A 16198-nucleotide genomic window follows, 5' to 3' on the forward strand; every position below is an offset into this window, starting at 1 on the left:
TAATACAGAACTACAAAAAAAAAAAAAACAGTAAGAAATCACCACTTAATATACTACACATTATCATCTTAGAGATAGTTGCTCAAGTCACAGTATCAAAGCATACAAAGTGAACATTCAAACAGAGCAACTGCAAACAGTTGTGTTCAGTGATCCAACCAAAAACCTTAATATGGTCATCTATTTAACACCCCTAAACACACTTGCAGTTGTATCCTTTAGAGCACTCCTTTTCCCTCTCTTTTTTACAACAAAATTTACACATTTTGGGTTTTATTACTCCTTAGTTCTTATTACTTCTTTTTTTGGAAGAGAATAAAGTCAAATATGGCAAAACAAAGTTGTCAGTCAAAACCAAGGATAGACATAGTACATGATGTAAGAACAGAGTACATGGTTATCAACAATGGTTACCATAATGTCTCTTGTTTCCTTAAAAAGAATTGTCTATCTCGTTAGGTATTATAAAGTTGAACAAAACAGTAGAGAACAAGACCAATAAAACTTAAAACATTGTAAACATTACAGGACTTCCAAAGGAGATAATAGTCAAACCAGAATGGACATCTTAGTGAATCTTATTGCCTTCAAAGTAGTTGCCTATACCCCCAAACTTGATACTATCATACAGAATGGAACAGAGTCTAATCAGTCAAAACAAGATAGTGGGAGTATTACAGGACTTCAAAACAAGTTAATAGGAAATCAAAAAAGTTACTATAATATATCCTGCTAATTTTTTAAAATTTTTCCCCTTAATTAAAAAAGCATACAAAATAACTAAATAATTTTTTTAATGAATAAGGCAGAGATTGAGATAAAAGAGGACATGACAACATAACAATACAGGTCAAAGCATGACTGTTTCAAGCAACCTAGTGCTTCACCACCAAATAACCCGACTTAATAGTAGTTACCATAGTGTCTGTCTTTTTCCTTGAAATATTTGAATAGAACTTCATATACTATAGTTTCAAATATTTCCATATCAAGAAGCCCAGAATAAAGCCTTTCCAATTAATAAGTGAAAACTTTATAAGGCTTCAAGGCCACATAATGGGGAATCATGATTACCACATACTTTTATATATTTGAATCATTACTTACATTAGGGAAACTATTCAGTATTCACACATGCGAGATTGATTTATTTCACTTATGAGTATGGTCTCAAGCTGTGCCCATTTATTGATAAATATCTCAATGTGATCCTTCTTTATAACTGAGTAATACTCCATTGTATAGAAATACCACAACTTTTTTATCCATTCCTCAGTTGATGGACCCTTGGGTTGTTTCCAAGATCTGGCGATGACAAATTGTGCTGCTATAAACATAGGTGTGCATATATCACTGTGGTATGATGCTTTCAGTTCTTCTGGGAATATGCCTAGAAGTGGAATAGCTGGAATAAATGGGACTTCCAATCCCAGATTTTTGAGAAATCTCCAGACTGACCTCCACAGAGGTTGTACCAGTTTACACTCCCACCAACAATGTAGGAGAGTTCCTTTTTCCCCACAGCCTCTCCAGCATTTTAACAACTATTTGTAAAAACGACAATATATAAACATCAACTAGTGATTTCTTACTTTTTTTTTCTCTGAACGTATGTATTATTTCTTCCTATTTTCTGTTTTGTTTAGTCTTTCTTTAAATAAATTTTAAAAAGACTATATGGTTCTTGCTCATATATGAAAGTGATATAAGGATATTCAGAATTTCAAATAGAAATTTAAATGGCATATTATAAGTGTAACCATAAAAGTTTTACACTTTTGCCATGTTGCTTTAAGCTGTTTTTTAAATTCCTTGAAACATAAAAATTTAAAAATAATATAATTTAACTTCTGCTCTTCTATATATATGTATGTGTGTGTATATATATATATAAAGTTATTGTATACATATATATGTATACAATGCTAATTCTAGATCCCATTCCTATTTTTTGTTTAAGAGGATATTTAGAATTATAATAATGAGAATTTTATATATTGCTAAAATCTGTAAGACTACAAAGTATACTGTCTCTAGTGTGTATAATGGAAGTAAATAATGTATATTGATATTGTTTGTATACACATAGTAATCTTAGGAGAATATACAATAACTTCATGTTTATTGTATACATACATATATATATTTGTATTCATATTCATATAAACACATATATTGACTCATTTAAAGGAAGGTAAAATTATATATATGCATATATATGCTTTTTATGTTGTATCAAAAGGCTGTGTGTTTGTACTGTAATTATATTATGCACTTATAAATTTTAACCATGTTATTGTGTTGAAAAATTTAAATGACTTAAGGCACTCAAGTGTTGGTCTTCTACCATGTATAGTTAGAGGAATTAGCATTCACTGCATTGTCCTTCATTCCAGGCTCTGGAAATTAACTTACAATAATTTTGAGGTATCAATTTTCCAATTACTAATAATTTAAAGTGCAATACTCTCCAAATTTAAAATTCATGTGTATTTTAAGCAAAATATGTAGGATTATAACTCAAGACCTAAAACATCATTTAAATGTCATTTTGAAACTTCCTTTTTGATTTTTCAAAATTATTGTATTGTATCAATTTTTTTCTACTGGTATAAAAGTGTATTTCTTCTTAAAATTTTGAATTAGCAACGTAAGATACCATTAACTTTCATAAACATGCATACAGATTAGCAAGGTCCATTTTCTTTAAAAGTGTCTCAGGAAAAATACTAACCTTTTATTTTTCCTTAAATTCATGCTGAAGTACTGACATTGTGGACTCCATTGAAGTCTGTAATTGGAACATTATCTTTGACTTTCAAAAACCATACATAATTGTTTAAACAGTTCTATGTAAGGCCAGTAGTTTTCTTATCAAAGTGAAAGGAATTTGCTATTCTTAGAAGCAGATTTTTTATTATGTCATTTAATATGAATCATTTATCTCCAATAGATGTGGATAGTGTATTATTACTTTCATAATAGTTATTTGCCTAGCAAATGAGCTAATATGAATTAAGTAGTAAATCAGTATTGCTTCCTTTAGATAATTAGTAATTTACATATAACCTTTATTCTTTTATCATAGGATACTGATATATGTTTCATAAAATTATTTTCTGCATAGAAAGTGCTTTGAAATGGAAAATCTAATTATAATGAATTATTATTTTAGGAAAGTTGTGTTATTAAATGATACTATTGAGATTATTATGAATATTTGAGCAGTCCAAGGAAGCTAAATTATAACCTCTATGAACTACTTCAGGTTGTTTTATCAATAACTTGAAACAATTGAGTGTACCAAAATATGTAAAGCACTGAAAATTTTCTCATGCAAAATGTGTTTATACCTAACACTACTGTTACTATAGTATGCTACTTAATCTTATTGGGCAAGCTCACCTTTTGTTTTACGGAAAATATTAGTAAGTTTTTTTAGATACACTTATGTTAGTAAGTGAAATATACTTTTATTCTCAGGGCTTTTGACACGGATCCCAGTAGTCTGCCCAAGAATTATGGACTAACCAATTAATGTCACACTTGTTGGTGAATCATACACTAATTACTGACAAATGAAATTGATCTTTGAAGAGGATATGGGTAATATTGTTCTTATTTGTCCAACCAAATCATACAAAAGGATTTATCAAGAAACTTCTATTTGCTTACCACACTTTTTTTCCAAAACAGCCATCCAATACTGGGCAAGCAACTCTGTTATATTTAAAGCTGACAATTTTATAATTTTTTATGAGCCAAGTTTTCTCCCTTTTTTATTTGCACATGTTTACAGTACATAATGTTTATATGAGTTGGTACATGTACACATTTCAATTAATTTTTTAATCTTTTCTCTCATCTCTCTCCCCATTTCTTCCATCTCTTTTTCCTCCTTTCTATTTGAGAAACAACTGTAAAGACTGAGTTTAGAGTCTTGCAACAAATGGAAATTTTCTATAAGTATTATTGCGAATATTAATATTTTGGGGCAATCAATTAATAATCTTATTATTTTATAGATTAAAATAGACTGCCTTTATACTTCAATCCTGACCTTTATTTTTTAAAATATGCATGGTAAAATTGACTATTGTATTTTAATTTTTCTTCATGAAATACTTTCATAATCTGTTCCAGTTGAAAATATTTTATTTTATTCTGGATATTGATAATTAAAGTTTGCCTGGTAAAATTCATTTTCCATTCAAGTTTGTCAAATCTGTGTTATAGAAAGATTTCATTGTGAATGTTATATTAATTAAAATTACATATTTGATAATGTGGTCAGAGATACTATATATGTCAGTAATCTATTAAAAGATTAAGAATTGTTATGGTTCATTTCAATTTTGCGTGGTTGTTCATTTTCAATCAAAAATTTTAATTATGTAGTGATTTAAATTCTATGTTAAGGTATTATTTTGCATCAATCCAGGAACATATTTTTATATTGTAAAAACTTATTAATTTTTATGTCTTCTAATTAGCAAATTACCTGCTTATTAGTGAACAAGGAAGAGGTATTTTAATAACAGTATAACTAAAATAGAAAAAATCAAATGCTCCAGAAAATTCTGAAAAGGATAATAATGCATAATAAGTAACAATTACAATGTCTGTGTCCTTTGGTTTAACCTTTGTAAAACCTGTATAGTCTCGCTACTTGATGAGGAAAATAGTGGGACCTTGAGTACTATTATCATATTTGGTTACTCTACTCAATACCCTCATTATTGTGCTTAGAGTTACTTTTCTATTTTTCTTAAGATAAATGTTTTTTGGATTTCAAGTGAAGGTAACTTTGATACTGAAAGCTGGCAGTTAATGGTAACAGTGTAATAACTTTTTATGAATGTGGGTACATAGGATCACATCTGGCAGAGGTTATTGTCATACATAGTAAATGGCCAGCACACTTTTCAGGCTATTAAATTGTAGTGATATGTGTTACTTAAGGTAGAGTATAAAGAGGCTCTTAGAAGTCATTTCTCAGTATTGAAGTTCACAGAAACAGTAAGTTCTAACTGGATATATATATATCCAGTTATATATATATATATATATATATATATATATATATATATATATATATATATATAATTATTTTTGAAGGAAAGAAGGATTTATTTCACTCACAGTTTGTGCAGTTCAGTCCATAATCAGCTGGCTACAAGGCAAGGTTGCATGGCCCCAGGACAAGTCAGCAGCCAGCTAAAGCAGTCAGAGCAAAAGAATAGCAAGAGTTTTTTTTTTTTTTTCCTTTATGTTGTACACAAGCCATCACTCCTCCAGAGCCAGTATAGCATTCACACCCTCCCTCCTCTTGCACAGGATTGGGATGTAGTAAAAACGCTGGCTCCCTGCTGAGTCTCTTAGTTAAACTTCTAAACTTCTCAAATTGACACAATATATCAACCATAACAATCCACTGTTCCTCAACTTGGCCAGGAGACATATTTCTTTAAACCAGCCTCCAGATGCTGAGACATGCTTATTTTTAGCATTTCACAACTTGAGCATTACAACACAGGTGTAACAATGCTGAAGAACCAGTATTAAGTATGCTTCATATTTTTAATGTCAAAAATTTAATGTAGAAAGTAAACTTATATGAATATGCAAGTTCTAAAAATTAAAACCTACCCATTAAAAATAGAACATCCAATTACTGAAACCACATCCTAGTTGTTCTAGCTTTTAGTTTGATTAAAGATCTTGAATGCTAGCAGCATCACTTTGGTAGCAATATTTTCAGCTAATATTAATTATAAAGTATATAAATCTTGTCTACAAGTACTGGATGATACCTTTACTGTCTTTGCTGGAATTTAGACTCTCAATTTAATTCTTTCAAGTTCTCACTGCTTAGACAAAGCTGAAATTTGGTGGAGCAATAAATATGAGGGCGAGTGAAAAATCAAACACATAATTTCTGAAAAGGATTTGTATAAAAATAAATTTTGATTTGGTGTTTCCATTTTCCTTTAGGGTCTTTTTAGTTTTTTTCCCATTTTTATTTTAATTAAGTAACTTTTAAGATAATAATTCTGTCACATAATAAAAATGAGAACTCAATAAAATGCTTAAATTGAAATGTTTCATCTCTTCCTATAACTTCCTTTACCCCATAACCTCCAGATCCCATAGGTAAATGTTTTTTCTTATCTATCCTTTCAGATTTTGTTTATGTAAATATCAGCAATTACAAATATGTGCTCATGTTCATGACTTTTTACTTAAGAAAGTTTCCATATTTCATCAGGCTTGAAACATCATACAATACAATGCTGAACATTTTATGTACTACTAAGCAGAGTAAAATACTGACAAATATTTTGGAAATGATATTGGTTATAAAGTAGTTGTCAATGTCAGATTTATTGAAATGTGGAAAAAAATCTTGAAGTTAAATATTGTTTGTCTCTATACTATAGATTAACCTACTCACTTAAAATATAATCCAGATGAATGTCTTTCCCTTGTGCATCATTATCCATTTTTTTATAAGTATATAGTCTTCCATAATATCATTGTAGCCTAATTTATTTAAAATCAGTAAATGGGCAATCTCCTTTTTAAAGTCTTGAATGCTTATACACAGTCCTTTTAATAAGCATACAGAAAATAATTTTAGGAAAAATTCCAAATGATGTTTCTGACTGAATGGTAATCATATTTGTAATTTTTATAGGTAATAGAAAATTTCCTTTCAGAGGATTTTAGAATTATATTTTCCACCAGCTAGTTGAAAAATGTATTGTAAAACTTTGGATTTGCCCATTGTAAGTAAGAAATGATGTTTCACATTTGTAATTTTCACATTTCGAATAAAACTGAGGTCAACAATATTTTTCAGTGTTCCAAGAATGTTTTTTTCTCTGCAAATTATTTATTTGCTTTTCATCTTTATTTCTACAAAACTTTTTGTATTTAGGAAGATAGGCCTGTTGTCTCTGGTATAAGCTGTATATATTTTCCTCAGCTTGTCACTTTATCTTCATCTTTTAAAAATTTTTAGGTCTGTTTATGTTGCTAAAACAAAATAACGTACGTGAGTAGCTGATAAACTGATTAAATATATTTCATACAATGCTGCATTCTGAGAATTCTAACAGGAAGATGGTAACAGACTCAGTGTCTAATCAGAGTCTGTTTTCACTCATACTAATACCTTCTCATATTTTGTCATGATGGCAGAGACTAAATATCTGTCATCATTTTTATAGGGAAATTAACCTCAATCATGATTTAATTATCTCCAATTCTTTACTGGGAAATTAAAATTTTAACATGATATTTTTGAGTAAGGAATATACTCAGACGGTAGCATACATTAAAATATTAACTATTGGATGTGGTCAAATTTCTTCAATTTTTCTGTAATGGCTTTAAATATTTGAGTTATAGTTTCAAGGATTTATCTAAAGAGTGCAAGTCACTGTACTTTAAATTACCAAGGAATTTTCCCATATTCCTTAGAGAAATGTTTTGATTTCATTTTTATATTTTGTGTGGAACTTACTTTGATAGTCCTCAAATGTAGTAAATGTAGGCTAGACCTTTGATTGCTGATACCAGTCAAATGTGGCTAGAATGATGCATGCCTCTTTGGGGATTAGACCTCAATTATGGAGGAAGTTGTTTTGCTTTCCTCTTGGCAGCTAACTAATTAAATTCTGTTTCTTGGAACCTCACTGCCATGTATTAAGGCAGCCCCAGTAGAGAGGACTATACCAAGAAGGATCAACACTGCTCCACAGTGGCCTCAGTTGAGTTCCCAGATCAGTTACTAGATGACACAGCATCCTGGTGAACTGGACTTCCAAACCCAAGAGAGCTGTCACTTGAGCCTCATACTGACTGCAGCTATCCTATTACTGAAGATGACTCCATGTGAGGTAGAATGTTCTAGTTTACACAGAATTTTGAAATAAATGCACTCCAACTTTAAAAATCACTAAACCGTTTCACACAAGCCTGAAACTTAGTGGTTCAAAGTAACAAAAATCATGTTTGCTTACAATTTGAGTATAGCCCTATGGGAATAGATCGTCTCCTTACATGACATCAGCTAAGTAGCTTCACAGGGTTGAAGAGTCTTCCACAAAGATGGCATCTTTATGGACTGAACACTGACTGAGAGCTCATCTGTGGCTGTATGCTAAGAGGCCTCAGTTTTCCTCATCTGGACCAATCTGTATGACTGCTAGTGTTCTTTATTGCATTGAAGCTGAGTTTAACAGGAAGGAAGGAAGGAAGGAAGGAAGGAAGGAAGGAAGGAAGGAAGGAAGAGCTGCTAATCAAAGATAGGCCTGTAATTTTGACAGTATCACCTCCACTGTATATGATATGACACATGAAATATAGGGCCACCTCAGAGTTAAAGATACAGATTGCTTGTTACTTCTTGGAAGAAGTGGTGAAGGCTTTTTCATCCATCACACATTTATATATTTGATTCAGTTTTGTCTTTTTAGATGTATATATTTATTCTAATACAATTTATTAATAAATTCTGTACCATTTTGAGGTACTCTGATTTCCTACATACTTAATTGTCATATATTTCTTTCAGAGAGTTCCTATTATTCTCTCGATCCATGTATCACTACCACATTGTTGTAGTGATACTGGGAACTTATTGTCTAGTTGCTAACTGATAGCTTACTTACTCAATTTTTTTGTTTTCACAGTTTTATTATGTATTTTTACATGATTATTTTTCTAAATATGTTTTTTATTATCATCTTGCAGAAAATAAATTACCAGTATATTTATTGGTATGATTAAGATTATAAATTTATTTCTTTTTAAAATTTTATTTTAAAGAGAAAAAGACAAAATTTCAAAACAAGATAGTAGAAGAGTAACAATGGTTAGTATATTGTGTATTGTTATCTTAAATTAGTTACTCAGTACAAAAATAGGTATTATAAATTAATTTCAATAGAGCTGTTTGTGCTTTACTCTTAATAGTCACTATTATTATTCATCATATAAAATAATCTTTATATTCACATAAGAAATACTTCTATCTTACTATTTAGTGAACTTTGTGTCTTGAAGAAATTTTTTAAAGTTTTGCACAAATAGTTTTTGGACATTGTGTTTTAAGTTTATATACATACATCTATACACATGCCCAGAAAGATTATTGATTTATACATATTAATCTGTTTTATACTGTATAGTGTATATTCTAAATGCTCTTAATGTTTAATTATTTTTCTAGTTTATCATTTCAGATTTATTCATTCATAGATTGTACCATAGCTTTAACTCATTAATTGTAATATTTATACCTCAGATTACTTTATTTTGCCTAATTGATCCAGTTAATATCTATCATAAGATGTTAAATAGCAGGGTGATGGACCTATATGTCTTGTTCCTGAGTTTAGTAGATATATAACTAATGACTTTCCATAAATAAGATGTTTTGGGTCATTTGGGATGTTTGATTCATCTATTTATTCTTGAAATATATTGTTATATTGTTATCTTAATGAGTATTTTGGCAAGAATTTATATTGAATTTGATGAAATGTTTTAATGTCAGGAAACATCATTTTTCTCCTGAATCAAGTACTTTTATATTATAATAACATTTTTAAAATTTTAGTTATGTCTAATTTTGTAATAAATTACCAAAATCCTATTTTTATTGTTTCAATGTGTTACTGGATTATTTTTTATTTTTTTAACTTGAAGTTTTACACCAATATCCTTAAGGATAATGGCCCATAGTCTTCATTTCATATAAGTTTTTTCAGTCTTAGGTATTAATATTATACTATATTTTATAAATTAAAATTTGAAGTAAGCTATGTTGTTTTTGCTTTGTAACAGTCTAAATTGCAGTTGAACTTCTGTTAAAGGTTTGATAAAATTCCCCTATAAAAATGAAGTGCTAATTCTTTTAGTTTTTTTTTTTTTTTTTTTTTGGCAGTGCTAACTGTGACGGGAGTTTTTCCTACTCCTGTTGAATTCTCTTTCTGAGACTTTATCCATTTTATTTAGATTGAAAGATTATCTGTGTAATGTCTTAAATACATACACATTCATTAGGAGGTTGTTCATTTACCAAAGTTAAATTAAGCTAGAACTAAATAGCTAGAGTAGAAACAGAAATTTATATGTGTTTGGATATTCAGGGACCCATTCTAAATAAACCTGGAATCTTAAATAACATTACAATAGAAATCAAGTTAACTGAAGAGTAGGATTGAATGATACTAAAATACAGCATTACATTTTACAGCATGCAAATAAAATGTTGCATAAAAAATTAAAAAGTTTAAATCCTTACATCAGAAAACAAAAGTTGAAGGTGAGCAGCATTAATATCTGTATCAGAAGTTAGGGAAAGAACAAAAATTAATGTGAAATAAAATGAATAGAATAAAATATATCAGTAAAGATTAATAACATAGGCAATAAAACACAGCAAAATATCAATGAATCCAAAGTTGGTCTTTTGAGCAAATTGATAAACTTACTCCTTGAAACTAGTAAACCTCAGAATCCTCACACATGTTGTTCTTATCATTAGAAATGCTTATCTTATTTGGCTTTCTTCTCTTTTTATCCATCAACACCATTTATCTTTCATTCCACAGTCCAAAATTTACTTCCTTAATAATGACTTCACTCATCTTCCCAAATGAATTTAAAACTTATTGAATACATTTATTCAGGAAATTTTTAGTTCCTTTAAAGTAGGATTGGGAGATGTTAAGTTTTATGCAAAAGCTTTACATGATACATTTTTAAAACATTGTTCTGCACTCCAAAAACTGATGGATAACTTTAACACAATTGATACCAGCATCTCAACTGACTGTGAAGAAACTAGCAAGCTGATACTAAAACCGACATGCAAATGCAGAGTACTCCAAATAGCCTAACAATCCTGATTAAAAGCAAATTTGAAGGACGCAGACTTCTGATTTCAAAACTCATTAAAAAACTATAGTAATTAAAATAGCAGCAGATAAGCATATCATTAGACATCCAATCAATGGAGTGGAATTGGAGGTTGATAAGTATACCATTACATCTACAGTTAACAAATTTTCACAAAAGTGACAAGACACTTTGATGGAGATAAATATCTTTTTAACAAATTATGCTGAAACAGCTGGATATCCAAATGAAGAAGGATAGATTGGCACTCCTATGTACAAATTTTAGTTTAAAAATGGATTAGATATATTAGAATTTAAAATTTTAAAACTCTGAAAAAACGCATAGGAATAAATCATCTTAATTTTGGATAAGGCAATGATTTCTTACATGTGTTACCAGAAGCACAATGATCAAACAAAAAAGCATGATAGTTAACTTTTGTACTTAAAACACACAGTCAAGAAAAATGAAAAGACAAGACAGAGTCAGAAGCAGTATTTATAAGTCTGAAAATGAATTAGTGCAGAAACTTTGCAGTTTAATAACTCAAATATTGACAAACTATTAATCAGAATATTTCTTCAGAGAATTCACATGAATTGTTAATTTGCACATGAAAAGATACTCTACATTAATAGCATTAGAGATATGCAAGTTAAAATCACAGACATTTGGAACATGAACCTATGTTTTATTTAGATTATAAAAATATTAAAAATAATGATGGTCACACAACATGATAGAGAAAACTAATTCCATTAATTATGTGGTTAAAATGATAAATTTATTATATGTAAGATTAAATATATTAAAAATACAGTAAAAAAGAAATATAGTAAATGAATAGAGTAAAAAATAAAAACAAAGATGAGATACTACTTTATACCTATTATGAAGGTTGATATCAAATTGGAGACAATAGCAAACATAGGCAAAATTAAAAATTGAAACCTTATACACTGTTGATGGGAATATAAATTGTTACAACCACTTGGAAAAATTTCCACTCCTAGTTATTTCCCTAAGGGAAGTGAAAACACTTGTTCATACCAAGATCTCTGTGTGTGCAAATGTTCATGTCATCATTTTATAAAATGTCCAAAGAGTAGAAACAATTAATTATACCCCATTTATGATTAAAAATATGGTAAGAAAATGGATAGTAATGATGGTCATAAAACTCTCTAAGTCTTCTAAAATTAGTTAAGATGAGTTTTGGTAAGATGGAGTGGAGGTAAAGTTAAGATTTTCGTAGACATTAAGTATATGATCTTTGCCTGACTAGAAACAATTAGTGGAGTAAAAAGACTTTTTCTCATATAATCTAGACTTTTGTCTTCATCATCGAGGTGTATTACACCATTTCAACTAAAGTGATTAGAAGTAGAAAAGGAAAAATGGGGAGAGGTTTATTAGCAAGAACAGTTTGATCCACTTAAGTTTGAAAAGCCTAAAATGAATTCTAAATAGCAAATTCATGTAAGCAATTGTACATAAAAATAGTTGGAAATAAAAATCAGGGTTTCCAGAAAGAGGTCTGTGATGAGTATATATATTTAAAAAGAATTGCCATAAAATTGGTATGTGAAGCCTAAGATTGCATTACTGTTGTTTGCCAAGGCTTGTTCTCAGAACAATAGTAATCATGTACTTGGAAAATTTATATTTCAGTGAGTAACAGAAGTGGGTATATACATATTGTGGTTTATGAACTGTGAGAGTAGATAGATAGATTGTGTAGGTGTCGTGAATACAGAAGTCTATATTTGAGTTATCGGGGACATGAAATCTGAAAACTTTTTCTATGTGTGATTGTAAAAAAGAACATAAGACAGATGTAACATGAGAAACCAAGTGATAATAGTAGCAATTTATTCAAAAAGTGATAATCTCTATTACTTCTTACAAAACTGTGACCTGGTATTTCTTACTTTATAAGAAGCAGACTATGCAAAATGTCCATATATACATGAAACATGAATATATCATATATATTTTTCAAGAAAAATGCTTATAGTTGCCAATAACCTTTCACTGAAATAAATTCTTAATGTTTACTTTTTTTATGAACTTCTATCAAAATACAGTGACTAATGTATTATTAAGAGTATTTAATGCCAAACCTACCATCTAAATCTTTATATATTTTTTCTGCAACCTAATCTGAATATTAGGAAGAAACTCCCTGATAAATGAATATTAGGCAGAAATTCCCTGCATTACCATTTTCTTCATACTCAATCACATTAAAATCCTATGCTAACTTGGGCACCAGATGATCCTTAGTCGATATCAGCAGGTAAATTTTAGTAATCTTTGGTGTTCTCCAGCCAAAGCTGACAGCACAGGCAGTTAAAATTTACTCAACCTTGCCTTCGGCAACTAGTTATTCTACATTTAAGGTGCTGGACAGGACACTGCACCTCTCTTCTTTCTTGCTTATCATATATGTGGCTTTTTTTCTCTGTAAATGATTAGAAGCAACCAATAAAATTGCTAATAAGTAGTTATAAATAATTTTCAAATAGCTAAAACTTGTGGAAATTTGCTGAGACAGTATTTCAATACAATATATAGCATTTTTGTTCTAATTTAATGGTGAAATAGTAAAACAAAATTTATATGTATCATTTAAAAATACAACTGTAATAAATGTTCCTGCCTTTTTTCTTGAAGCTAATACAAAGTTGTTATTTGGGATGTGTATATTTTTTAAAATGTGGTGTCTTGAAAAGAAATTTTGGTAAGCATATTATTCATATTCATTTTTCTCACTTAATTTTTAATTGTAGCAAAGATTTGTTATTAATGGACCATCTACTTACATGTCATTTTGTTTGTTAAGCTAGACTGAGGATTAAGCAATTATGCATGTAGTAAAATCTTTATAGCAGAATGCACCACCTGAAAGGATGTTTATTTGCAATGAAGCAGGAAATCATGTCAGAATTTTTCCCTAACTAGAATTAAGTTGAGAAACAAACTCTGTGTTCATTGTGGCATTTATTATTATTTGAATGTTTGTAAAGCTGTTGACATTTGGAGTGCTTTTCAGCATGTTTTATTATGTTTTACTCTTTTCTTATAGTTGATCACGTAGCCTTTGCCATTCTTGCTAGTGTTTCTTAAGTGTTAGAAATCTTTCTGCATGTGTATGTCACCTGTTTGTCATCCTATATTTTTGCAAACATTGTGTGTGATTTTAATTTTTATTGTATGTACTTGAAGTATACAATGTGATGTTTGATATGCATACACTTATTGAAATATTTTCAAGTCAATAAAGTAACATATTTATCACATTCTATAGTTACGTTGTGATAACTTCTAATGTCTACTCTCATAGTAAATTTTCAAAATACAAATAAATATTTATTTATTTTAGGAAACTGTCATTTGTATATTCTTTGGCATATGTCTTTGCATTTTCTTTTTTTCCCTGTATGGGTAAGCAGCAGTGTACTTCCTACTTTTATTTTTAGATTTTGTTATATAGTACAATTTTTTTCTTTCTGTATCTTAGTTATTTCATTAGCCCAAGCATCCTCCTAGATCTTCTACATTTCTTCAAACAGCAATATCTTCTGATTATTAATCTCTGTCTCTCTCTCTCTCTGTTTCTCTCTCTGTGTTTCTCTCTCTCTCTCTCTGTACTATTTCTTGAACCTTTTATTCATCAATGGACATAGGTTGTTTCAATTTATTGGATGTTATAATAGTGCTGCAATGAACACAGAACATGGATATCTTTATGTAGTGATGATTTCATTCCCAATAAATACATATAGACCCACCAGAAAGAGGCTTAGGTCATGAGGTAGTTCCCGTGTTAATTTGGGTAATCTCCATACTGTTTTCTGTACCAGTATATCTTTCACCAAGAGTATAAAGTCTTCCATTTTCTTCACGTCATTACCAATTGTTGGTATCTCTTGTCTTTTTAAAAATAACCATCCTACCAGGTGTGAGGTGATATTTCATGTGATTTTAATGTGCATTTTCTTAATTATTAGAGAGACTAAGCACATTTTCATATACATATTAATTATTTGCATGTATTCTTTGAAAAAGTGATTCTTCATGCATTTTTAAATCTCACTGTTTATTTTATTATGTTTTCTTAAGTTTTGAGGCCTTTAAGCATTTTGGATGTTAATGCATTCTTTCAGTCTGTAGTCTGAGTTTTCATTTAGTTGCTTTTTTGCTGCAAAGAAGCTTTTTCATTTGATGCAGTTCTATTTTTGCCTTAAAGTCCAAACTTTTGCTGTGCTATCCAAAAAAATCTTTGCAAGCCAGTGTAGTTTCCTTCTATATATTCTTCTTAGATCTATATGGATTCATTTCTTACAATTAGGTATTCAATCCATTTTCATTGGACTTTTGCAAATGGTAGAATAGTGGAGTTTTATTCTTTTGCACCTAGATATCCTCTTTCCCTAACACATTTAGTGAAGATTCTACTACCTCCTCTATTTTGTATTCTTGGTATCCTTGTTAAAAATTAATTGATGTAAATGCATAGTTTATTTCTGGATTCCATGTTCTCTTTCATTAGTATATGTGTCTCATTTTATTATGCCAATTCCATATGATAAAATTTGTTTTTATTAAGAAATTTTAATTTTATGATTTGATACCAGGAAGAGTGACACCTTAATTTTTTTCATTTTTAAAATTTTTAAGGCTACTTGGAGTCTTTTGCAATTCTCATAGAAATTTTAAATTGGTTTTTACTTTTGTGAAAAAATGACATTGGAATTTTAACATGAATTACACTGAATTTTTAAATTGCTTTGGTCAGTAAGGACATGTTTGCAGTATTATTAATGATTTGTTCTGGCCCGTGAATATCATTCCATTCATTTTGTGTTTTCAGTTTCTTTTAAAAATGTTGTATTCCTTATATCCATTTTTCATTTATTTCATTAAAGTTTTTCCTAAGAGTGTTATTGAGACATCATCATCAGTGGGATTGTTTTCTTAACTGATTTTAGATAGATCACTATTAGTATAAGGTCTAATTAATTTTTCTATTTTAACATTGTATCTTGCTATAATATATTTGTTTGGTAGCTCTAACAGCTTCGTTTGTTTCATAGAGTTTTTAGATTTTTTTTTACATGTAGAATCTATCTGCAAGGAGGAAAAAATTTCTCTTTCCATTTTAACTTTAATACTTCATTTCTTTTTTCTTATCTGATCACTCCTGCTAATACTTCCAATACTGTTACATAGGATCAATAAGCGTAGGAGTCCTTGCCTGGTGCCTCATTTTACAGGGAAA

The 16198-nt window shown here is 29.5% G+C and overlaps 1 protein-coding gene across 6 annotated transcripts in view; it reads left to right on the forward strand.

Annotated features, from left to right (window-relative positions):
• Window positions 1-16198, forward strand: part of Atrnl1 (attractin like 1) — an 833524-nt gene that overhangs the window by 389817 nt on the left and 427509 nt on the right. The window contains exon 27 of one of the 6 annotated variants that reach the window (XM_063244806.1): window positions 3484-3997. The exons of the other annotated variants lie outside the window; for them this stretch is intronic. Within the exon in view, the coding sequence (XP_063100876.1) occupies window positions 3484-3492 (9 nt within the window). The 3' untranslated portion in view covers window positions 3493-3997. Of the gene's footprint in view, window positions 1-3483; window positions 3998-16198 lie in introns of those variants that run through there. 6 annotated transcript variants of the gene reach the window in all.

Source organism: Cavia porcellus, unplaced genomic scaffold (assembly GCF_034190915.1).
Source record: "Cavia porcellus strain 051 isolate PalLab524CR breed Dunkin Hartley unplaced genomic scaffold, mCavPor4.1 scaffold_2, whole genome shotgun sequence".
NCBI classification, from domain to species: domain Eukaryota; kingdom Metazoa; phylum Chordata; class Mammalia; order Rodentia; family Caviidae; genus Cavia; species Cavia porcellus.